At 50.3% G+C, this 25,975-nt stretch overlaps 1 protein-coding gene across 2 annotated transcripts; it reads left to right on the top strand.

Moving 5' to 3' along the window:
• The first annotated feature begins 1,701 nt into the window (after window positions 1-1,701).
• Window positions 1,702-24,964, top strand: PES1 (pescadillo ribosomal biogenesis factor 1). Of its 2 annotated transcripts, XM_078620217.1 has the most exons (15): window positions 1,702-1,847; window positions 4,660-4,739; window positions 5,181-5,334; window positions 6,159-6,268; window positions 6,852-7,023; window positions 7,618-7,707; window positions 8,980-9,096; window positions 9,566-9,631; window positions 11,391-11,495; window positions 13,677-13,807; window positions 15,345-15,470; window positions 17,025-17,200; window positions 17,952-18,097; window positions 20,914-21,078; window positions 23,147-24,964. In XM_078620217.1, the coding sequence occupies exons 1-15, from the start codon at window positions 1,824-1,826 to the stop codon at window positions 23,225-23,227; spliced, it is 1,743 nt and encodes a 580-aa protein (XP_078476343.1). In that variant the 5' UTR covers window positions 1,702-1,823; the 3' UTR covers window positions 23,228-24,964. The 2 variants fall into 2 exon arrangements, with proteins under 2 accessions (XP_078476343.1, XP_078476335.1); XM_078620209.1 differs by lacking the exons at window positions 20,914-21,078; window positions 23,147-24,964 and adding an exon at window positions 20,689-20,739 and having other exon boundaries at window positions 1,703-1,847.
• Window positions 24,965-25,975: the final 1,011 nt, after the last annotated feature.

Here is a 25,975-nt window from a genome sequence, read left to right as displayed (position 1 = left end):
ACCCAGAAGATACCGATCTCGACGCCGTATTTAACAACAACACTTGTTACAAGCAGAAACCCGCATGGTCGCCGCGTCACTTTATCACGCACACAACCGGACGAACACGCTCCGCAAACCAGCGAGTTAAAAAAAACACACGCGATCGCAACCCGGCGCACGTAAGATGGGTGAAGATTATTATTATTTTTCTTGGGGCCGGGTGCTTGTCATGTCACGACTCACCTGGCAAACTGTGAATAGCGGAGGGCGGCAAGGTGGAGCACTGGAACGGCCCGAAGAATCTTTCATGGTGAACACGGCCTGCTCTTGCAAACCCATCCACCTCTCGCGCTCGAGCAGAAGGCTGGAACTCCCCCTCTGCAGGCGTTGATGTCGGCGGGAGCGGCATTTCGGCAGCAGGAGCGGCGTTTTGGCGGGAACCGCGCCCCGACCAGCCCTCGAGTTGGCGGGAACCGCGCCCCGACCAGCCCTCGAGTTGGCGGGAGCGGCGTTTTGGCGGGAACCGCGCCACGATCAGCCCTCGAGTTGGCGGGAGCGGCGTTTTGGCGGGAACCGCGCCACGATCAGCCACCGAGTTGGCGGCCCCACCGCGTGGCCCGCATGCCTGGGCCTCCCCCCGCCAGCCCCCGCAGAGACGACGGTGTCCTCTCCCCGCGGCTCCATCGCTCCGTTCCCGATGGCGGCGAAGCAGCGGTGCGATGACAGTCCCGCCGCTCCGCGTGCAGCGCCATCTCTCTCCCTCTGTCACCGGGGCTGCCATCCCCGGGGCTGTCCGAAGGATGGTCGTCACACCATCCCCGTCGTACGAAGGCGTCCAGATGAGTTTTGTCTTTGTTTTTCGTGTGCCCATTTTACTTCCCTAGGATAACACCTAGCAATATTTATATTTCCACAACTTCTGACGCCAAATGTAGTAGGTTCAAATTAGGTGCACACACACGCAGCTTGGAGGCAACACTATTTATTAAACGGTAAGTAATATAACACTGTACATAAGGTGGTGACCACCTTCCTCAACTCACTAACACTCTGGAACACGACACAGACTGGACCAGGCAGGCAACGGCCTGCCTGGCCCAGGACGACGACTCGGGACTTGACGACCGATGATGTCTTCACTTTGGAGTACAGTACAACAGCCGCCTCGCTCTGCCTTCACACCACGCTTATATTTGGTTTCGCGTGGCTGGCTCCGCCCCGGCGTGGCTGGCTCTCTTCAGGCCACGCCTCCCTTCCCAGGACACGCCTCACTTCCCCCACCTCTGGGAGGGTCCGGATCCCTCCACCACGCGACCCCCCAGGCACCCCCTTGGGGCCCCCAGCCTTCGTACGGGCCGACACAGTAGTGACCTTTCTCTGTCACTACAACTGCAAGGATTCATACTCTTAGGTTTTGTCGGTAAAGTCACCGAGGTAATATAATACAAAAATGAACAGATAGATGAAATTTTCCCCGTAGAGGGCATTAATTATAGATTTGAAGCTTTCGTGACTGCAAGGATTCATACTCTTAGGTTTTTTCGGTAAAGTCACGTAGGTAAAATAAATAATAAAGTATAATAATAAATGAACTGATAAAAAAACCTAAAATGTGTCATTGCCCCTTTACGTGACCCAAGCAGCTTCGCAGTTGACCCCTGCGGCTCTTGACCAATTACGTGCCGAGCCCCGCCCCCCCACCCACCGCTACACCCCCCCCCATTCAACACTTGCCCACGTGTATCCGTACCCCCACGTGGAAACACGCGGCGTGTGAATTCGCGCTCGCAAATAGCTTTCACCCTCCGACTTTTAACACAAAACACGAGCAGCAAGACACGATGGGAGGACAGCCGAAGAAAAAGGTACGTTATGAACGAGATTTACCTTGCAGAAAACTGTTCGTGGTAAAGTGTAAGCGTGCCGTGTTTCGGCCCCACGGGCGCTACCGGTCTGAACTAGAGGCGGTGCCCGCTCCACAAGCGCATTGCGCGGTCGGGTTTCTAGGCGAGGCCGAGGCTTAGGCCTTTGCGGCCTTGGTTCCGTTTAAAGTTGCGCCACACTCTACGCAGTTTTCATCGATGTTTCGCTACTTGTAAGTAAGCAATTTACCGAACTTTTTAACATGTAACTGATAACTGAAGGCATTCTCCATCTCGTCTCAGCTACGTGTGTTTGACTATACTTCACCACACTGGTTTAGTGCGTTTTGGTGAAGGAGGTTCGAGGGGCTGTTCAGATATCGCTCAAACGAAACTTTTATTATTTTACCAGGTAAGGGCCACTGAGCTATAGAGTTATTTTTAAGAATCGACCTGTCCACGCATGATAGCTCAACGAAGTGCCATGTGTGTGCAAATTTATAGCAGCCAAATACTCTAATGATATTAGCCGCAGATGGGAAATTTTATATTTTGCCTGCATTCTGAATATTTGCCCAATGGCCATTGCATTAATTAAAATCTTTCCATCTGGGAGGAAACCGGAGTACGCAGAAGAAAACTCAGACTCTTACATATATAGATTCAATACTCCCTGCCTTGGCATGTCCCGGCCATCTCGCAGTACACGAGGTTCCAGATATCACTCCACTGATCCGTGGCCAGGAATGGAACTGAAGGTCCGCCTGGTTTAGCGCGAACTCGTGTACACACGCAACAAGAAAAACCCTTAGGATGTATAAAGCGACTAAATGCAGTCGTTTCTGAAGACGCTGTGAGCTCAGGGAAAACACAGCCATCTAAAGAGTTTTAAAGGTTTGGAGCGGGGAAGGAAGGGGTAGATTTTACAGGCCCTGGAGACGACAATGGAAGAAGTTGTGCAGAATAAAACTCTTTGAAGAACACGACTGCCATCGAGAGAAGGTTCACTGAACATTTTTACAATGCTTTGTTTTACGGACGATGAAATTAGAGAATATCAGAATCTTTATACTGGAGAAATCTGATGATCTGTAAAGCTCTTTTTCACACATGTCCAGTAGGGGGACGAGTTAAAAAGCTACAATCGAATTAAAACGGAATAGAGCACTTTGAAAGCTGATCATGTTCATGAAATATAGTCTGGCAGTGGGCCTAAAGATATGGATCACAAACTTCAACGAAAAGAAAATTTGAACAAAACTTAAGAAATGTGCATACCGCAGTGAAGTGCGTGCTTGGAATTACACGGAGGCACAGGAAGAGGGCCACATTGAACAGGGGAGCAAAATACAGTCCATTGTTGATTGTTACGGAAAGTTACTATACGTGCGTTTTCGTGGGAAACATCACTGGAAGGGACGGCCACCAACGAAAGAGACTTGGTGATTGGACAAAAAAAAATAGTGGGAAAATGGCCAAAAGAACGATTACCGTGGAGATGGAGCGATGATGAGATCAGCTCCTATGCAAGATTGAGGTGGAATGTGGCATCACTTTTCAGTGAGGGATGGGGTCATGGCACGGGGAGGCAGTTAACCAGCAGTGGATACGACATGGCTCATAATGAGATTTGTTTTAAGTCGTATATATTGGTGCAGTTCGTCCTGCCGAAGGAAAGGAAATTGCACGACTGCGCTCGGCACTAACAATAAGTTCATTTTGTAGCGAGAGCAATTACACATTCAGATGCTGGGGCCAGTCTCAATATGACTATTGTTGATTTATTACAATGTGGTGCTGTCCTAATTTTATCTACTTTGACGGAATTATAGGCTGATTAGATTCCCGACTTTGCAGTCCAGTATTAATATCCATTCACATGGTGCTATCACTTGTGACATTTGAAGTGTGTTCTAGTTTGGTTAAGGTTGCTAGCGTGGTTCTTTGTCATTTAGATGTTTTACTGTGGTGTATTGCAACCCAGAGGTGAGTGGTGGTGTTGACCTTAGCACATGATGCTCTAAGAATGGCCACCACCAGTGGTGAGCGATTACTGAACCCGCGCTGGGTCTCTCACCACCCTACATAAACATTTTCTGAGCTATATGGTAAAGTTCAGTGAAACAACCTCCGTGACTGACACAGCATGTCCTGCACCCAGGGCACCACGATGCCGAGATGTTAACTACATCGTCTGATATGCAGGAGGTCGTGGGTTCGATCCCGACCTTGACGCCTGTATATTTGGCGTTTGCGGCATCTCTCCATGGTTGCATGCCTTTTTTTACAGGTCGTCTGGTTTCTCCCTCCGCATTTAGAAACATGTGTTGAGAATATTTCGCTGCTTTAAATTTCCACATGATCGACCACGTTGAGCTATCATTTGTGGCCGGTTGCTTCTGAAAAAAAGCTATATAGCTCAATGGGCCTTACCTGCTAAAAATATATATATTCATCTTCTTGGTTCTTTTGGTAAAGTCACGTAGAAGGGAAGTAATAAAATAATAAAAATAAAACATAATAATTGTATTATTTATTACTTCCCTTCTACATGACTTTACCGAAAGAACCAAGAAGATGAATCCCTGCAGTCACGAAAGCTTTAAATCAAAATTTAATATATATATTAACAAAGGGTTCACAATTAATATTGTAATGAGCTGTCGTACTGTAATGTAATGTGGTGTAATGTGACCCATTGTACTGTTGTGTTTTGGTGTAGTCTTGGATGTGGATGTTAGAATGGTGTTGTGCGGTCGTGTATGGATGGGGGAGATGTGCTTGTGTTGTGAACGGCGCTGTGCTCTGTGTGCAGTACACAAGCGGCGAGGCCACGAGTTACATCACCCGCAACAAAGCTCGCAAGAAGCTCCAACTCAGCCTGCCCGACTTCCGGTGAGTGAGGTGGAGGAGTGGCGCTCGCAACAAGGGGTCAAAGTTGATTCGTCAGTCATTTAAACCTGCAACATCTGGGTGGTTTTTGATTGCTGCGCTATCTGATGGGTTGCGCAGAGAAATTCAGAAAAGTCCCTTGTTGTACCGTACTTTTATGCTTCCACATTTATGCTCCCAGTCTTCACCAACCCACACTGACCAGCTTTGTTAAATGTGCTCAAATAACCCCACAACCAACATGGTGTGGTGAGGCCCTCATCCAGCATAGGATTGACATAAAGGGATGTGGGTTTACCTGATGACCTCCAGCCCTGAAAGCCTTCGCGACTTATGTGGGCCCCAAGATGTAACTTCGCTTGAAGTGTGTCCCAGTGTGTTTCAGGCATTGCTGTATACTCAATGGCGTGTACCCCTGACCTCGTGTGTCCCTGTGTCCGCCAGGCGTCTCTGCATCCTCAAGGGCGTGTACCCTCACGAGCCACGTCACAAGAAGAAAGCGAACAAGGGCTCGACGGCACCGCGCACCTTCTACCTCGCCAAGGATGTGCGCTTCCTCCTGCACGAGCCGATCGTCGCCAAGTTCCGCGAATACAGGGTGAGGGAGATGATCGGGAGAAGTGAGTGAGTGTACGAGAGACGGGGGACGAGAGGGGTGGAGCATGTGTGGGAGACGGGGAATGTGTGTTGGTGAGAGTGTGGGAGGATTGAAACTGGGGAGACAAAGGCGGCCGGGCGTGATGCTGGCCAACCACCTCCCTCATGTACCGTGCCGGCCTTTATAGATGCTCGCTAACAGCACTTGCCCCAACAGTCTGTTAAGACTATGAGGGGGATCTTTGTCTTTGTTGTGTATGAGAGTGGTCGAGCAGCGGTTAGGGTGCGGCACTGCGAACCTGGCGATTATCTGAACCGGTCTTGGGCCTCCCATAGGTCGACTTCGCCTCAAATGAGTGCCTGGTGCGGTGTGTAAAAACATTGCCACTGGGGAGACAAAGGCGGCCGGGCCTGTTGCTGGCCACCCACCCCCTCGTGTACTGTGCTAGCCTTCATAGGTGCTCGCTAACAGCGCTTGCTCCAACAGTGTTAAGGCTATACAGGGGATCTTTGTTTTTGTGTGCGGGAGACGGGGGAGAGAGGTGGAGTATGTATGGGGGAAACGATGAGTGTGTGTTTGTGAGACAGTGGGAGTGTGTGAGAGAGGGGGGGAGGTGGGAGTGTGTGTTTGTGACACGGGGAGAGGGGCAGAGTGTGTGTGAGAGATTGGTTGTGTTTGTGAGAAAGACATGGGGAGTGTGTGTGAGAGACGGGGTGGGAGTGCGCATATTGTGTGTTGAGAAAGGGGATTGACGTTCGTGTCTCTAATTTCTGTGTCTTTGTGTCTGCATGTCTCCCCATCCCTTCATTATTTCTGTCCGTCAGGTGTTTGTGCGGAAGCTGCGCAAGGCGTACGCCAAGACGCAGTGGGGCCGAGTCGACCACCTCAAGTCCACCAAACCCACCTACAAGCTCGACCACATCATCAAGGAGAGGTGACCTGCCCTCCCTTGCCATGTGTCCTCCCTTGCCTTGCCCATGAATTATAACAATGTATCCATATCTATATGCCATCCTATGTTTATTTGTGCGTGTGTGTTCCTGTATGTCTCCCTGTGTGCCTACATGTCTTCATGTCCTTGTGTGTCTCTGAGTGCCCCGTGTCCTCGCCATGTGTCACCAAGTGCCCCGTCTCCATGTTGCCTCTGTGTCTCCTTGTGTCCCTGGTGCCCGACGTTTGTGGACATGCCGCATGACGTGTATCTGCACTTTCCTTGGGCCCTCTGTGTCTGCGTGTGTTGCCAATGTGTCCCCCTTTGCATTACTGTGTGCTTCACTCGTTTCTCTGCCCACGTGTCCACGTATCTCCCGTTGTGTCCGCGCATCCCTCTGCGTGTTGAAACGTTTCTTTCCATTTGCGCTTGTCCCAGATACTCTGGGTTGCGGACGCGCTGCGGGACGCGCTCTAAACGCTGGCCGCATGATGATGTCTCTTCTGTGTTTCTCCGTGCATCTCTGCATCGGCGTTTATATCCCGTGTGCGACTTGTGCCCCCCTGCGTGTCTATATGCATCCCAGGTACCCCACCTTTGTGGATGCCGTGCGGGACGTGGACGATGGCCTTTCCATGTGCTGCCTCTTCTCGTCGTTCCCACGCTCTGGCCGCTGCCACGTGGACTCGGTGCAGCTGTGCCGTCGCCTGTCGCTCGAATTCCATGGATACGTGGTGCAGGCGCGCGCCCTGCGCAAGGTTCGAGCTGGCCCCACAATCGCAACAATACATCATTGCACACTCAAAATAGCATGCCCAACACGGTACACTAACACAGGCAGGCTGTCGTGGCGAATGCTGTGGGCGAACATCTCTTAATGCCGGCACGCCACTCGATCGAGTGGTGTGGCCGCCGCCGCTACACCCAGCCAACTCGTCTCCACCGCACCATGTGCTAATTTATGGCCGAGTTAACCTTGGGGAGGCCGAAGACTGTGACTGGTTTGTAATTGATAACTGTGGAAATTTTCTGCGCGCATGATTCCGTGTGCTTAACACTACATCACCAGTGCTGATGTTTTCACACCACCATCATCTACTTGTTTAAGGCTTCATCAACCTCAGGGAGGCCCAGGTGGTGTATCTACCAGCGGTCTCTAGGTTAAGCCATAAGACCTAGGCCTGTCCCCGTGATCGCCTGCTAGGGAGCCTTTCACACACCTCACTTGGTCTCAAAGTGCGTATGGCCTGCCATAAGCACTGTGGTGACATCACCGCCACTTCGTGGTGAATGGTAGCTGTTGGGTGTGCTTACATGCCTGTGTTTATGTGCGTGTGTTCGTGCGTTTGCAGGTGTTCTTGTCGATAAAGGGAATTTACTTTCAGGCTGAGGTTCAGGGCCAGACGGTGACGTGGGTCATGCCCTATCCATACTCGCACAACGTGAGGACACACACACACACACACCTACTCGTTTTGTGTGTGTGAGACCGTGTTTGTGAGTGTTATAATACGAGTAAGCGCAAGTGAATGTTATTGCGTGTGTGAGAATTCAGCGTGTGAATTTGTTTGCAAGTGTGGGTGTTGGCGTGTTTTGCAGTGTATCTGGCTGTAACTCTATTGGTTTTTGGTATTTGCGTGTGTAGTGTAACGATTAGCGTGCTGCGCTACGAACCTGGCTAAGAGCCCGGGTTCGATTCCCACTCGTGGCCAACACCAGTGACGCTTTTCTGAAACTGGTTCTGGGTCTCCCATTGGTCGATTCGGCCTCAAATGAGTACCTAGTGCGATGTGTAAACATCACCACGAGTGAGACAAAGGCAGTTGGGTGTGGTGCTTTTCACCCCACGCCCCCTTGTGTGCTGTGCCGGCCTTCATAGGTGCTTACTAATAGCATTTGTTCCAATAGGCTGTTACAGGCTATATGGGACATACTCTTTGTTTTTTTCGGTAAAGTCACGTAGGTAAAAATAAAAAATAAAATAAAAAATAAATGAAAAACAACTAAATTAAATCAAATATGTATGGGATATCTCTTTGTCTTTGAGAGTGTGTGTGCATTTTCACATTGGCTGCTATACACGATAAGCGACTTGATTGGGCTATCATTTGTGGCCAGGTCACTTCTTTCTAGTAGCTATATAGCTCATTGGGCCTTACCTGGCAAAATTAAAATAGTTTTGCTTTGGGGTCAAGCAGGGTTTTGAAAGCTCTGAAGAAGGATGCACGAGGAGAACTCTGCGTCAATTGGTAGATGTTCCTGATGGGTATGCTGTTGGGTTATACTGGTAGGAACCTCCTGGTTACACCAGCCCACAGGGGATTATTGTGTCCGTCCGTCGTGCAGGGAGGGGCTGGGTGGGGAGGGGAGGGTGGGGAGGGGCTGGGTGGGGAGGGGCTGGGTGGGGAGGGTGGGGAGGGGCTGGGTAGGGAGGGGCTGGGGAGGTTAGGGCTGGGTGGGGGGGGGCTGGGTGGGGAGGGGCTGGGTGGAGAGGGGCTGGGTGGGGAGGGGCTGGTCACCCCGTGGTGCCCTTCTAAAACTCAACGTTTAACCTACTCACGCCGGCTTGTGCCCGCCCTCAGTCGTCCATATTTGCGGAATACACCACGCCGCCGTTGACCCTGGCCGTTGACCGAGCAACCCAACGTTCCTACCAGCTCCCTCCGCAGGAATGTGTTGTATGTACTTGATTTGTGTCTTGTGTGTGTGTGCAGCACCCCACAGATGTCGACTACCGCGTCATGTCCACATTCACCGAATTCTACACCTCCCTGCTCGGCTTCATCAACTACCGCCTCTACCAGAGCCTCAACCTCACCTACCCGCCCCGGGTACAGCACACCCCCTCGTTGGACATCATCGGTGCACTGCATGACCTTCCACGAAACTCATGGTCCACCCCTAAACTGCATCCGCAAAAACCATGGCAGATGCAGATACCTGATGCACAACTGGCAAATGTAAAACTCTGCAGTGTGTTCGACTGTGGTCATTCAGAATAGGGCTGCAGAACGTATAACGACACAATGCTCGCAAATACGAAGGAGACATCGCTGCAATAGACTCCGCTACTCTTGATGTGGTTATCTGGCTTGAACACCCGAATTTGAAATTGTAGTTGTTGCTCTGCATCGACATCGGCCACGCGAAAGACAAAGAGAAGTGTGCTGCAGCCCCCGGTGCCCAATCCCGGGCCAATGTTACGTTATCGGCATTTATTTCCGCGCGTTTACATCGGTGCGTGGTGTGCGCCGTACAGGCGAGGCTCTAACAGGGATCCGTCGTCTCTGTTGGGTGCAGGTGGAGGGCTCTGCTGAGGAGACTGCAGGCGGTGTGTATGCCATGGACTCGGAAGCACACCTTGAGGTGAGCGCACCCCAAAAGATCCGCCGTGTAGCCTCAACAGACTGTTGGGGCAAGTGCTGTTAGCGAGTAGCACCTATGCAGGCCGGCACGGCACACGAGGGGGTGGGTGGCCAACACCATGCCCGGCCGCCTTTGTCTCCCCAGTGGTGATGTTTACACACCACACCAGGTACTCATTTGAGGCCGAGTCGACCTAGGGGAGGACCGGTTCAGATAAACCTCACCGATGTTGGCCGTGAGTGGGAATCGAACCCGGGTCTGCAGGTTCCGCATCGCAGCGCGCTAACCGCTGCACTACCGCTCCCCACTGACCGCACACCCCGCACACGCGTACACATACACGCACACAGTGATCCACCCGTTTAGCCAGAAACGAGTTGTTGCGTGGCAAGTGCTGTTAGCGGGCAGCTGGAAGGCACATGGTGGCGCTGTACGTTTACATACAGCTCTTATAGGTACAGTAAAACCTTGGATTGCGAGTAACTTGGTCTGCGAGTGTTTTGCAAGACGAGAAAATTTTTTAAATGAATATTAATTTGCTAAACGCGCGAGGTCTTGCAATACGAGCAGTACGTGTATATGCTTTGTCTGCCAAGCGTCACGTGATCACAACTGATGTACGAGTGCTTTGGATTACAAACACGTTTCCGGAACGAATTATGCTCGCAATCCAAGGTTTACTGTATGTTGTTTGAAGGTTGCGTTGACCCCAGATCAGCTAAAATGGTCATGCCAGCAAGGTAATTGATCCACTACTGATAAGGTCAGCATTGTTACGTGATCAGATGAAACCGTGGTATGGACAGCCTCACGTGATGACCATTATTTGGTGATGCTGCTGCATTGGAAGCGGTGCACAAGCACACTTAACAAATACACATCTCAACACACTCGTCAATAGGCACTGTAGCCTTCAAAGAAAAAAATATATATATCATCGCTGTTGTTTTGGGCAATGTCCCTTAATGTGCTTCGGTTTATGTGTTGCGAAGAAAGACCATTGCCCAAAACGTTGCCCATTTTTTTTATATATACACTTCTTTTTGAAGGCTCCAGTGTTGCAGAAGACTGTGAGTTTTTACGTGAAACTAGCGTCAACTGGGATTGTGAGTTGAAACTAACCATGTTGGGGTTAGACGTTAGGAAGTGGGCCGTGGTGTGTGTAAGCACCACGACCAGCTCGCCATCCACAACTGCGATCCTTGTAATTTGAATGAACTTGCGTTGTGTTTGATGTGAGGACGACGTGTCGTCGGTGTTAATGCTGTGATGCTGCGTGGATGTGTAGAGGTTGTGATGCAGTGTTGATGCTACGATGCTGCATGGACGTAAAGGTTGTGATGCGGTGTCGATGCTGTAATGTGGTGGTGGTGTTGATGCTGTAATGTGGTGGTGGTGGTGTTGATACTCTGATGCGGTGGTGTTGATGCTGTAATGTGGTGGTTGGGTTGATGCTGTAATGTGGTGTTGATGCTGCAATGTGGTGGTGGTGTTGTTGATGCTGTGATGTGGTGGTGTTGATGCTGTGATGTAGTGGTGGTGGTGATGCTGTGATGTGGTGGTGGTGTTAATGCTGTGATGTGGTGGTGGTGTTGATGCTGTAATGTGGTGGTGGTGTTGATGCTGTAATGTGGTGGTGGTGTTGATGCTGTAATGTGGTGGTTGGGTTGATGCTGTAATGTGGCGGTGTTGATGCTGTGATGTGGTGGTGGTGGTGTTGATGCTGTAATGTGGTGGTGTTGATGCTGTGTGGATGCAGAGGATGGCCGCATTGTCTCAGTCGCTGGCCCGGATTCCCGGTTCCAGCAGTAACAGTGAGGAGGTGGCCGAGGAGGAGCGTCCAGATGAGTTCCTCGTTGAAGAAGTATGCACAGTCACACACTCGCACACTCAAACATGCACACACTCACTCACACATGTACGCACACTCACACACACCCACACACTCACACATGCACACACTCGCACACTCACACACGCACCCACTCGCACGCACGCACACTCACACACTCACACACACGCACACTCACACATGCACGCACTCATACACGCTCACACACACACACACACACTCACGCACGCACACACACACACACACTCACGCACGCACGCACTCACGCACACACACTCATGCACGCACGCACACTCACACATGCACGCACGCACACTCAAATATGCACGCACACTCACACATACACACGCTCACACACACACTCACTCGCACGCACGCACACTTACACACTCACACACACACTCACACATGCACACTCACACATGGACGCACTCACACACGCTCACACACACACACTCACGCACGCACACTCATGCACACTCACACACACTCACGCACACACACTCACGCACGCACTCACACTCATGCACGCACACACACTCATGCACGCACACACTCACACATGCACACACACTCATACATATACGCACGCACGCACTCAAAAACACTGAGCTCCCCTGTATAGGTCTAAAACAGATTGTTAGGGAAAGTGCTGTTTGCGAGCAGAAAAAGGGGGTGGTTGGCCACGCCCGGTCGCCTTTGTCTCCCCAGTGTTAATCTTTACAGACCACACCAGGTACTAATTTAGTGCCGAGTTAACCCAGGGGAGGTACAGGACCGGTTCAGATATTCGCCGCTGTTATTGGTCGTGAGCGGGAATCTTAATCCCACGGGGGGGGGGCCTCATGAAAATTTTAAATTTCAAAACGTTTCTGCTGACCAGTTTTTAAATTGTCAGAATGCATAGTGACCTGATAATAGCTATTGAGTAACAGACACCGTTTGGTAGTAAAACAAAAAAAATACTCAATGAACTAATTTATGTTAAAAGTTAATTAACAAACATGTTGCTGGCACAGGACATTTGCCGCACCTCCGATTGGTGTTGTTGGCTATGTACAGTAGAACCTCTGGTCACGACCATAATTCGTTCCATAACTTTGGTTGCAACCCGATTTGGTCGTGACTCAAACCTAATTTCCCCATTGGAATGTATACGATTAATCCGTTCCAGACTCCTACGAACTGTATGTAAATATTTTTTATTTTTAAGCACAAAAATAGTTAATTATGCCATAGAAGTCACAGTGTAATAGTAAACTAAATGTAAAAACATTGAATAACACTGAGAAAACCTTGAACAACAGAGAAAACTAACATTTCCGCGTCAAGGGTTAGAATCGTTCAACAAGATGATTGTTTCTGAGAGAGAGAGCGAGAGAATATTCGTATGAGCAATTCATGTTTCTATTGAAAGTAAGTTAACAGTAATATTTGGGTACAGTATTGTTTTTGGAAGCATTCACCGTGATATCGTATGAACGTTTACTTCACCGCATCATCGTATGAATGATGCGAGAAGAGATTAACGGGTTCTTATGGTAGCGATTTACGTACTCGGCGCTTTCGCTCTCTAAATTACGGCTTGAATGAGGGGGGAGGGGTATGACTACACTCACAAAATTAATATCTTACTAGGAATTTTATATAACAAAAGTTATATACATAATTGTTACGCTTTATGTAATTCAACAAACAAAAAAATGGCGCGGAAGGGGAAATCGGCCGCGGCTGTGTTTGATCGCCACCCGAGTTTGTGTTCGTGACCAGATTAAAAAATTTTGTGAATTTTTTGCTCGGAACCGGAATTGGTCGTGGTCAGAAGCGTTCGTGACCAGAGGGTTCTACTGTACTGCGCAAAAGAAGTTCAACATACATACAAGGGTTTTTTCCCGTCATGCACAAGTGGATTCCAGATGGATTCAAGAATCCCCATCACTATGCTGACATCTCCTAGCTGTCTTGCATCTCGAGCGTACAACACTTGGTGGTTTGCCAAATGCTCATCAGGCTCACTATTGCTAAGTTTCGGAGCTGCAGCCGGTTTGAGTGAAATCGACGTGAGAATCATCTTTTCGAATCCGAATTGAGAACTGCGATTCCCTGTGCAGCTTCTCACAATCTTTTGCCTAAACGTGTCACTGCTGCGTCTCCGTTTGTCCCCCCCGTCTGCCCCCGTGCGTGTCTGTGCAGGAAGACCGCGAGTTGTCCGAGCGACGGAAAGCAGACGCCGCTAAACAGGCGGCACTGCGTTCTCTGTTCGAGGGCACGAAGTTTTTCCTGAACAGAGAGATCCTGCGAGAGATGTTCACATTCATCATCAGGTGTGTGTGAGCGTGCGCGACTGGGGGAGCGGTAGCGGTTAGCGTGCTGCACTACGGACACGGCGACCAGAGTTCAATTCCTGCTCATGGCCAGCAATGCAAGTGACGATAATCTGAACCAAGCCTGGGCCTCCTCTAGGTCGACCCAGGTTCAAATGAGTACCTGGTTGCGTTGGAAGTTAAATGTCTTTACGTTAATGGGCTAAATGTCTAACTAACTAGACTATAAGACTATAACTGGCTGTGATGTTGTGGTGTGTGTGTCTGTCTCTCTGTGTGTGTGTGTCTCTCGGTTTGTGTGTGTCTCTCTCTGTGTGTGGGTGTGTCTTTCTGTGTGTGTCTCTTTCTGGGTGTGTCCTTTTTGTGTCTATGTGTGTGTCTCTGGGTGTGTCTCTAGGTGTGTCTCTAGGTGTGTCTCTGTGTATGTCTCTCTGTGTGTGTCTCTATGTGTGTCCCTTTGTGTGTGCGTCTCTCTCCGTGTGTCCCGGTGTCTCTCTCTCTCTCTGTGTCACTTTGTGTGTGTGTCTCTGTGTGTGGGTGTGTCTTTCTGTGTCTCTCTCTGGGTCTCTCTCTGGGTATGTCTCTTTGTGTGTGTCTCTGTCTGTGTGTGTGTCTCTCTCTGTGCGTGGGTGTGCCTCTCGGTGTGTGTCTCTCCTTCCCTCGATGTGGTGTTGACCCCCGTTTGTTTCACTCGTTTTTTACCGAGCTGGATATCTCACTAGCACAGCCACCGCTGCGTTGGTTCGTTTACATTGACATGCTAATCTCTCACGATACAATGGCCACCTCCTCAGCTCTCGCATCAACCTCAACCCCCCTTCCCCCCCTCCCCATCTCGGTTCCCATCTTTGCATTTCCCACACGCTTCAACACAATCTCTAGCCCCCCACCCTCTTTCCCGATGCGGCACCCCCCCTTCCCCCCCTCTCGGCTCTATATATAAGGACTTGTTTCAGCAGCCTGTTTCTCTCTCCCACCTGAAGACGATTGCTCGTGTGGCGATCAAAACGTTCGTGATCTATTATTTGTTTCTACCTACTTGACTTTACCCAAAGAACCAAAGAGTATGGTTGCGGTGTGTAAAAACATCGCTACTGGGTACATATAAAGGTGGTCGAGCGTTGGCGCTGGCCACCAAACCCCCTCGTGTGCCATGCCGGCCTTCATGAAGTGCTCTCAAGCAGCACCTGCCCGACAAGTCTGTTAGAGGCTATATGGGGATCTATGTCTTGTGCGCAACTGTGAATGTGACAAACACGGCAACCCGAGTTCAATTCCAGGCTTCGTTTACCGCCGGCGGTGTGTGATATCTCAACCGAGCCTTCCCGAGGTTCAACCGGCCTTAAATGAGTATCTGATGCGATATTGTATACATCAGCAGTGGGAAGACAAAGGTAGCTGGGAGTGGTGCTGGATACACCGCACCTCTCGAGGAGCGTCTGGTGCCAGCTTAAATAGTATCTCCATAAAAAACAGCACTTGCCCCCAGAAGTCTAAAAGGCTACGTGGGGGGGGATCTTTGTCTTTTTTTTCCTAGGAGCTTTGGGGGTCAGGTGTCGTGGGACTCGTCCGTGTGCATCGGGGCAACGTACCCCGAGACGGACGAGACCATCACCCACCAGCTGGTGGATCGGCCCAATGCCCCACAGACTTTCATCAACCGGTCAGTTCGCTCAACGCACACACAATCTACACACTTGCACACTAATAATGCATGCCAAGACTCGTGTTACAATACAGCTAACACGCTACGCACGTTAGACATGACCATAACGTACGCAGCCAACCGTGCTAATCGGAGGTGTGGGAAATATGCACACTAAGGCACACGTCACAATACGACTAACACACCCTACACACGTAATACACGACCATAACGCCGCAGACCTACATCAGCCGGTGAGCTCACAATACACATGACGCACAATGCATAATATACACGACATGTAATACTGGTAGGAACCTCCTGGTTACACCATCCCACAGGAGATTATTGTGTCCATCCGTCCGTCGTGCATCCAAAAATGGGAGGGGTGGGGCTGAGTGGGGAGGGTGGGGAGGGGCTGGGTGGGCTGCGTGGGGAGGGTGGGGAGGTGCTGGGTGGGGACGGGCTGGGTGGGGGGGGGTGGGGCTGGGTGGGGGGTGGGAGGGGAGGGGCTGGTCACCCCGTGGTGCCCTTATAAAACTCAACGTTTAACCTACTCACGCCGGCTTGTGGCCACCCTCAGTCGGGCATATTTGCGGAATACACCACGCCGCCGTTGACCCTGGCCATTGACCGAGCAACCCAACGTTCCTACCAGCTCCCTCCGCAGGAATGTGTTGTATACTATTCACTGCACACAGTAAACTACTTGATCAGCCCATGGGCTCACACAATGCATAATAGTACAACATAATGCACAAAATACACTCAACACACACACACAGTACACAACACAGATAGCCCCCGAGTTACGATGGTCCGACTTGCGATATTTCGATCTTACGATGGCGAAACGACAAAATAGTACAATATTTTAAGTTTCGCGCGGCAGGCAAACGCAGCAGCCGTACGAGGTACGATGCTGTACGTTGGGACGCAGCCGGGATGTACGCATCTCCCGCCTTGTGTGATGCAGAAAGGGATTGTTTCCTGAAAAAACTTTCTATTAAATTGCAGTTCATAGAGGTAGGCTAAGAATTTATCTTGGTTCTTTTTTTTACTTTACATGTTGCTGTGTAATACAGTATAGTAATTAATAAATACATACAGTATATAGTGTATACAGTACAGTACTGTAAATTGCTCTAATTTTGCTCAATGATCACCATTCTTTAAGACTCCTGGGTAGGCTAGGCAAGCTTCGACTTCCGATATTTTTGACTTACGATGGGGTCGTCGTAACGCATCTCCATCGTAAGTAGAGGACTGCCTGTACAATGCACATGACGCGATATACACACCAACACCACCCCTTGTACCAGAGGTCGCAATCGGGTACCCGATACCCGTACCCTACCCGATACCCGGCTACCCGTACCCAGCCGGGTACGGGTACCCATTTGCGACCCTGGTGTGGCCGGGTACGGGTAAGGAATCAAAACCCGTTTGCGACCTCTGCCTTGTGCCTTGCTGACCTTCATCGATGCATCTCACGAACAGCACTTGCCTCGACAGTCGTTGAAAGGCTACACGGGGGATCTTTGTCGTCGTCGTGTGTGTTTGCGTTCGTAGGTGCTACGTGCAGCCGCAGTGGGTGTGCGACTGCGTGAACGCGGGCGTGCTGCTGCCCGTGCAGGACTACTTCCCGGGAGTCTGTCTTCCCCCCCATCTCTCCCCCTTCGTCGAGGAGAAGGAGGGCGACTACGTTCCCCCGGAGAAACTCAAGCTGCTCGCCCTGCAGAGGGGAGGTGAGAGAAGGGGCGCCCCCCCGTGCACGCTTGGGGTCGCGTCACATGGTCATACGGGAACGCTGCGGGGACACGTGGGGTTACACAGGAAGACGTGGGGGATATTACAGGTTCACACAGGACGCACGGACATGGGGGGCACGTGGGGATACGCAGAGTCACACGGGAACGCACCGGTTCGCGCTGCGGGAACACGTGGGGTTACACAGGAAGACGTGGGGGATATACAGGCTCACACGGGACACACGGACATGGGGGGCACGTGGGGACACGCACGGTCAAACGGGATACACGAACATGGGGGACACGTGGGGATACGCAGGGTCACAGGGGGCCGCACTGGTTCGCGCTGCGGGGACACGTGGGGTTACACAGGAAGACGTGGGGGATATACAGGCTCACACGGGACACACGGACATGGGGGGCATGTGGGGATACGCACGGTCACACGGGACACACGGACATATGGAGATAGAAGGGTCACACGGGACACACGGACACGTGGGGATACACGGTCACACAAGGGACCCACGGGCTCACACAGCAACAGACGGGGATGCATAGGGACACATGATAGTTACACAGGAACAAGAAAGATCTTTGAGGGACGCATGGAGACGCACACGGGGACACGTGTGGGGTACACACAGAGTTGCACGTGGGTCATAGAGGGTCACACGGAGATGCGTAAGGAATATGGGGTCAAAGAGTTTCTCATCTCTCTGTCTCTCTCCCCCGAATGGCCTTGCAGATACGGGCGCAGAGGATGAGGATGAAGAGGAGGAAGTCGATGACGATGACGACGACGACGATGAGGAAGAGGACGAGGTTGACGCCGTGGAAAAGAAACAAGAGAAGAGTTTAAAGAAGGCGGAGCGCAAGAGGATCGAGAAGAAGGTGCTGTCCCGTTTGTGCATGTGTGTGCGTGTGTGTGTCTGCGTGTGTGTGTCTGCGTGTGTGTCTGCGTGTGTGCGTGCGTGTGCGTGCGTGTGCGTGCGTGAGTGTGCGTGTGTCTGCGGGGAGCGCCGCGCTACGGACCTGGCAACTCGAGGTTTAATTCCCGCTCGCGGCCAATGAACAGGATACAGCGGTGAATAAATGAACGAGTTTTTGGACTCTTAGATCGTCTTCGCCTTAAAATAAGTACTTGGTGTGATGTGTCGGCATCACTACTTGGGAGACAAAGGCAGCCGGGCATGGTGTTGGCCACCCACCACCTCGGATGTCGTCTTGGCCTTTATAGGTGCTCGTTAATAGTACTGGCCCCAACAGTCTGTTAAAGGTTATACGTGGGTATTTTGTATGAAAAATAACAAAAGATTTTACCCTTTCTGGCAACAAAACAGGAGGTGTTGAGATGTTCAAGCACCAAATAGAAACCTTTTGCAAGCAATCAACTCTGCGTTAACCACACGGTACTTGTGGTTAACATGCAGATCCCATAAAAAATATCCCATGATGTAGCCGCCCACCCCAAGCTAGATATGCTCTGATACGTTCATTGGCTTTGTGCTGTCCGCCTTTCGGCGTTCTGTGGTCTGACATTGGTGAGGCTAGGCCATTAAAGAAGGCTGTCTCCTGGTGTAGGCCAATCGGTTTCAAAGAAAATGCATATCGTAGGAAAATCAGCTTGGTTTGTTGGCATGTTCACCACAAGTATGTGTGGTACTGGTAGGAACCTCCTGGTTACACCAGCCCACAGGGGATTATTGTGTCCGTCATGCAGGGAGGGGCTGGGTGGGGAAGGAGGGGCTGGGTGGGGAGGGGAGGGTGGGGCTGGGTGGGGAGGGTGCGGGTGGGGAGGGGGGAGGGGCTGGGTGGGGAGGGTGGGGCTGGGTGGGGGGTGGGAGGGGTGGGGCTGGGTGGGGAGGGGCTGGTCACCCCGTGGTGCCCTTATAAAACTCAACGTTTAACCTACTCACGCCGGCTTGTGCCCACCCACATTCGGGCATATTTGCGGAATACACCACGCCGCCGTTGTCCCTGGCCATTGACCGAGCAACCCAACGTTCCTACCAGCTCCCTCCGCAGGAATGTGTTTAATGCAGACTTGATTCCTTGCAAAAGGCTTCTGTTTGGTGTTTAACACCTATTTTATTGCCAGAAAGGGTAAAACCTATTTATATGTTCCATGGGTATTTTGTCTTTTGGGTCCTTTGTGTCCAAACTCGGGTTGTCTTTTGCGCATGGGTGTGTGTATATACACACACGTGGTTATCTACATGTGGTCAATCCAGCTTCATCAATGGTAACTTAAAAACTATGGAAGGAAGTCCACTTCCGGTTTACCATTCTACATTAACCCGCACTGACTAGCGTGGTCAGCAACACTCAAACGTGTCCCGTGAATGGCGCCGTGAAGCCTTCATCCAGCCTTGGGCTGACGGAGGAGGGTACGATATCTGCGTGTAGACTTTTAACCAATACGTTTTCACACAACCACCGATCTGTGAACATTTGCGCCTGCCAATCTGTTGAACTAGATTCTAATTATCAATGACTTGTAATCTATAATCGATTTCATAAACAATTATCTATAAGATCTATTCACAACCACAGTTACTAAGCTCGCCAATGTGTTAGCGGGTTGTATCCTGCATCGTTTGGTATGATCACTGACGTTTTGATCCACGTGTTGGCACCATCTTCAGGAAGTGAAAAGCGCGTAGTGAAACTGTGAAACTCAAATAAACTATTTGTATTTTGCCAGGTAAGGCCCACCTGGCCACAAATGATAGCTCAACAAAGGGTAAAAAAAACTATTATCATATTTTTCTACTGGCAAAGGAGGTTCCAATGGTGTAAATGCTTACCCCGAGCTCTCATACTCTGATGGTGCATTGTCTTTGAGTTGTGCGCCTTTTGGTCTCATCTGGTCCAACACCATGTGAGACTAGGCTCTAAGAAAAGCTGTCTCGGGTGTGGACCAATCAACTTCAAGGACAGTGCATACATTATCAGAGTTGTGTGTTCTTTGTTTGCATTCCGACCCGCAGGTATTGTGGTCAATGCAAACATGACTCCTTGTAAAAAAGGTGTCAGTTTTGTTGCCAGATAAAAGGGTAAAAAACCAATTATATTTTTCTACTGGCAAAGGAGGTTCCAACGGTGAAAGTGGCTTATCATTTGGAAATGTATAGCGGTCAAATACTCTTTAAACGCACGTTTCTAAATGTGGAGGTGAGGACCCGGAGAAAAATCCTCACGACCACGGGGGAGAGAGAAGTGAAAACTCCGAATATACAAACAGGTGTTGGGGTCGGGATCGAACCCACAACCTCCTGTATACTGGACGGCACCACCATGCAAACCTCTCACGCAGTCGTGCTCTCTAGTCCTGACGTGCGTGTTTGTGCCCCCGTGTGTTTGAGCATGCTGATGTGTCTCCTCTCGTGCGTGCGTGCGTGCGTACAGGAAGATGTGTGTGTTTGTGTGCCCCCGAGTGTGTGAGCATGCTGGTGTCTCCTCTCGTGCGTGCATGCGTACAGGAAGATGTGCGTGTTTGTGTGCCCCCGAGTGTGTGAGCATGCTGGTGTCTCCTCTCGTGCGTGCGTACAGGAAGATGTGCGTGTTTGTGTGCCCCCGAGTGTGTGAGCATGCTGGTGTCTCCTCTCGTGCGTGCGTGCGTGCGTACAGGAAGATGTGCGTGTTTGTGTGCCCCCGTGTGTTTGAGCATGCTGATGTGTCTCCTCACGTGCGTGCGTGGCGTACAGGAGGATGTGCGCGTGACGGACGGGCGCCTGCGCGTGACGGACGAGGTGCGCGTGAGCGCCGAGCAGGACGCTGAAGAGAAGCGCCTGGCGCTCATGATGATGAAGAAACGTGACAAGCACCTCTACGACAAGATCATGAAGACGCGCAAACGCAAGCGCAAGGAGGTGGGGGATGCACGGCACACCCACACACACACATTGCACGCTCATACACCCGCGCACACCTATATGCGCACGGACATGCTACACTCATACTCGCACACACAACACTCATACAAAGACAAAGAACCCTCCCCCCCCCCGTATAGCCTCAACAGACTGTTGGGGCAAGTGCTGTTAGCGAGCACCTTTGAAGCCCAGCACGGCACACGAGGGGTTGGGTGGCCAACACCACGCCAAACTGCATGCATCTATATACACACACACACACACACTATATTCTCATACACAAAGATAAAGATCCCCCGTATAGCCTTAACAGACTGTAGGGGCAAGTGCTGTTAGCGAGCACCTATGAAGGCCGGAACGATACACGAGGGGGTGGGTGGCCAGCACCACGCCCGACCGCCGTTGTCTCCCCAGTGGCGATGTTTACAGACCGCACCAGGTACTCATTTCAGGCTGAGTCGACCTAGGGGAGGCCCAGGACCGGTTCAGATAATCGTCACTCGTGTTGGCCGTGAGCGGGAATCGAACCCGGGTCGCCGGGTTCATAGCGCAGCGCGCTAACCACTACACTACCGCTCATACACACATACACACACACATGCTCACATTACATTCATACACCCACGCTCACATACTACACTCGCACACCTATCCAAACACCTCTCCAAACACGCTAGGGATGTGAGATCGCATCGGTTAACCTGTGAACATCGATTGGTATTCTTACTATTCACGTATCGATTTGTGCAGGAGAGGATTTGTTATTGTGGGAGTTTCAGGGTCACCGATCCATGTGATCCTCTGTTTGTCCCATTGTCATTCCAAGCATGGGCCTATCCATGCCTCTTTACACACCTTTAAGCTCTTGCTTGTATGTCGTATGCATACAAATGTATGGCCAGATGATTCTGCGGTTCCAGTTGTCTACTTACACAATGTGAAGTTAATAAGTTTAAATTCCAGTTGGGAGTTGACTTTACCCATCCACCATCACCCCCTTTCTCTGCCATAGCAAATTAACTGTAGGTTTTCAACAAGCGAATTTCAATCGTTTTTCATGGCCGCGATGTCGTTTAAGAATCAAATGTTTGAGATTCGTTTTTGCATTTTTTGCATGCGGTCATATCACACGCGTATTGCACCCGATTGGATGGGTAACCAGGATGTAGATGGCCGTGCACCAAAATACTGTACTTCTATGCTGCCACGTCTGTGTTTCCCCCTGCCTTCACTTAACCCGCATTGAGACCAGCGTGGTGAAATATGGTAAGATCACCCTAATGACCCACGTAGTGTTGTGAGGTAGGCCCCCCCTCGCACAGCGGGAAATTGACAAGAATCACATTTGCAATATAAAATCAGCCTGCGGTCGTGATCCGATTGCGGGACAAGGAACTGAGATGAGTGTACGCCCACCGCGTCCTGTGTCAGTCCGCTCAGCCGTGTAGCTCAGAAAGTAGTCTGTCGCGTTAGAACGGTGCGTGTTCTACGTTGACAAAAGTGTTCCCGAATGGAATAACTGTGCTGTCGCAAAAGCACATTGTGTAAATACGCGTTGAGCGAAGAGTTGTACATGTACGCGTGTCCTTGGTTCTTTCGGTAAAGTCACGTAGAAGGGAAACGATAAAATAATAAAAATATAAAACATTTAATTCTCACGACGTTTCGACTGCAACACAAGCAGCAATCATCATAATCAGGTGTGAAAAACACGGCAAGAAGATTTGAAAAAAGTGGCGTTTTTTTTCTTTCAAATTTTCAAGCTGTGGTTTTCACACCTGATGATGATGATGATTGCTTGTGTTGCAGTCGAAACGTCATGAGATTTGTATTGTTTTATATTTTTATTATTTCCCTTCTACGCGACTTTACCGAAAGAACCAAGAATATGAATCCCTGCAGTCACGAAAGCTTTAAATCAAAATGTACGCATGTGTTGTTGTATGATGGCTTCGGGGCAACCTTTGCGGCATCGTATCCTTGCTCTGACGGACTGAGAGGCTCACTGCGTGGATGTCTGATTGCGTGTGCATTCTCTCTTGTCTGTGTGTGTGTTTGCGCACAGGCTAACAAACTGGTGGCCAAGCGGAAAGCCATTGACGAATCGGCCAAGGTGGCCAAAAAGCAGAAAACCAAGCAACGCTAAATGGCTCTTTAGAGCATTTGCTCTGGCCAGACAACAGTTGGACTTCCTCTCCAGCCATTGTATCATCGTCAGCATCTAACTGTGCTCAAATGCAAAGTCTTGGCTCTGTGTAACATCATTATTATTAATATTTTCTTTGCTATGCGAGTTGGCCAATGTTGAGCCATCTTCTTGAAAGAGCAGCCACACTTTTTAAAGAGCATAAGATTTCTCGGCCCTTTGTCCATCTGCTGTTCCTCTTTGTTTAAGTCATGGTGGGGGGTCTTTTACCCATACTTCGTTGCAGATTGAAGTGGGGCCAAGACTCTTTCGATATCACTTCTACGCCTTGTGGCGGGAAATCAAACCCACATCGCCGGGTTCACAACAACACCTTAACCACGGCACAACTGCTCCATGGAAGGGAAAAAAAGCACAACAGCAATTCTATTACACATTCTCCCAGGTTGTGAACTGGTGGGATTGACATGACAGCCCATCATTATCTCTCTGTTGTTCAGTAAATCAAGGCTATGTGGGAAGTTTGGCAGCAGATGTATGTTCTGAAGACAGACTGGCTCCTACCATGAGAATGTGGAAATTAAACAACTTGCCTTGTGGCTATCAACAAATATTCACCGTCTGACTTGTTTGAGACATGCTTGTTTGAGCAGGGAGATGTTTCTATTATCTCGTATACCACAGAAACATTGACACGTACACAACAATTTGAGATGCGTAGGCGTGTATTGGTTTGCACGAATACGAGGATTGATCAAAGAGTTTTGAGATTGAAATTAGTTTGAAAAGTTTCCTAGTGCCCCTTCAATTCATGGAGGCACCTGTGGTGGAGCTCGTGGTTTAAATAATCGTTGGAATGTCACAAAACCTTCCTTTGTAGAGCAGTGTTTGGCTCTGGGAACGGAAGAAAAAAAGTCAGATCAGGAAAAGATTGTGAGAGGCTAAGGATGGGAATGGCAGTGCTTGGTAAAAAAAAAAACTGGCGCACTGAAGGGCTTGTCCACCGGTGCATTATTGTGCTTAAAGTTCCACAATGAACCTTCATTTGAACATCGCTTGTGAACACCTCCCAGGTGCTGAAAAATAGTCATAGAATTCCTGGTTCACTTTGCCACTTGGTGAAATGCACCAATGCATCGTATTCAAATAAAGTAATTTGCAGAGCCATCTTTCTCAGCTTTGCAGGATCATAATCGTAGACCAGCTTTACATCGCTTTGTGGTGACTGGCATGATATACCGTTGTTTTGCTCGGCTGTCAGAAAGTTACTACGTTGGAACATCGTGGTAGACAGTGGTGACTTGTGGACACCTTTATCCAACATTGGATTGACTGGCTGGTAGTGCGATCCATACCGTGTCTTCTTCCTCCTCGGATCGGTTGATAAAACTTGGCAATCATTTGTAACGTGTTTCAAAACTGTTGCTTTTCTGTTCCGTCATTGGAAATGGAGATGCTGATATAATGAGCCGGTAGAGTCCTGCTTTGGGCATTGTGTTAGCACCTCCCATCGTGATCTGGTTCGACTTCACATCTACATTCCCATAAAACAACTTACAAACGTTCTGATTAAACTTCATACAATAGCTAATCCACACTCCTGTGTGTGTGCCGGTTTAAATATGGAGAAACGATTTTAGAATTTGAAAAAAATGTTGAATGACCGAGAAACCTGCACGGTTTGTATGTAAACTGTAATGATGCATTCGTTAAATAAAATCTATTATTTCGCTCATGCATTGAGTCATGCGTGTGTAATACGAGAGGCGGTCGTCGATTGGTGGGATAGGCTCCGCCGGTTCAGCCATCAGCCAATTAGATCGATGCGCCAAGTTCAAGGGCGGAGCTCGAGGGTTCTTGTGGGTAACCATCCAGAAGGTTCGTGAAGGGGGCGTGGCTTTAGGCGGGGCTTGGTGACGTGGGTGAAGGGTTATAAGGGGCAGCAGGAAGCAGCTCGGGGTCGGTGTGTGGAGTCTAGAGGCGAGACCACGGGCCGGAGGCTGTCTCCTTGCACGCCGTCTGCCAGCGGCGTGCGGGAACGGGGGAGCGTCAGCGAGCTGTGCGCGGAGCAACAATATCTAACGCGCGGAACGAGAGTGGAGCGGTGTCGGTGTGAAGAGAATGCGGGGAGCTGTCCAGCCAACACGTGTGTAGTGACATAGCGCTGACTGTTGGACAGCAGCAGCAACTGCAGGTGGGCACTTAGCGCACACACCGCTGAGCATCTACGCGGGTGTGCCGGACGGGCGGATGAACTGGGGCAAGGGTCATGATAGACCTCGTGTGGAAGCACCTGGAACCCTCCGGAGGGTTTGAGAAGGGAGGTGTGGCTAGGGCGGAGCAAAGTTGTGTCGAGGGAGAGCTCTCCGCTGCCAGTCGTCACTGCCGCCTTCGCCCGATCATTGCGTGGCTGGGCAGTAGTTGGCTGTCCCGGTCCACGCCGTCGGTGCAACGCGGACAGGGTCGTGTCTGGGACGAGGCGCACGGCAGCGGGGTCGTGTGTGTGAGAGAGAGGGGCCCGGATGGTGGCGTGAGCTCGGCAACAACGAATAAAGAGGGCTGAGCGGTTCGTCCTGCGACCACCTCGTCTCCGGCTGACTGTGACGCACGCACAGACGATACTGCACATGTTTGAAACCATTTTTACACGCTTTTATTTAACTCACTTCGTCTGTTGTATCCTCAAAAAAGAAATCTTTTAACTCAATTTCAACCGTATTCCCAATGTATCGACTGCAAACGTGTGTG

Source organism: Lampetra planeri, chromosome 3 (assembly GCF_965212315.1).
Source record: "Lampetra planeri chromosome 3, kcLamPlan1.2.h2, whole genome shotgun sequence".
Classification (NCBI taxonomy): domain Eukaryota; kingdom Metazoa; phylum Chordata; class Hyperoartia; order Petromyzontiformes; family Petromyzontidae; genus Lampetra; species Lampetra planeri.
This window is presented reverse-complemented; position numbering and strand designations above follow the sequence as displayed.

Excerpts from the sequence above, each read along its gene's own strand:
- PES1 (XM_078620217.1), top strand. The coding sequence starts at position 1,824 with ATGGGAGGACAGCCGAAGAAAAAG. Across the intron at positions 1,848-4,659 it reads GAGGACAGCCGAAGAAAAAG|TACACAAGCGGCGAGGCCAC; the intron begins GTACGTTATGAA and ends CTCTGTGTGCAG. Across the intron at positions 18,098-20,913 it reads GCAAGAGGATCGAGAAGAAG|GAGGATGTGCGCGTGACGGA; the intron begins GTGCTGTCCCGT and ends CGTGGCGTACAG.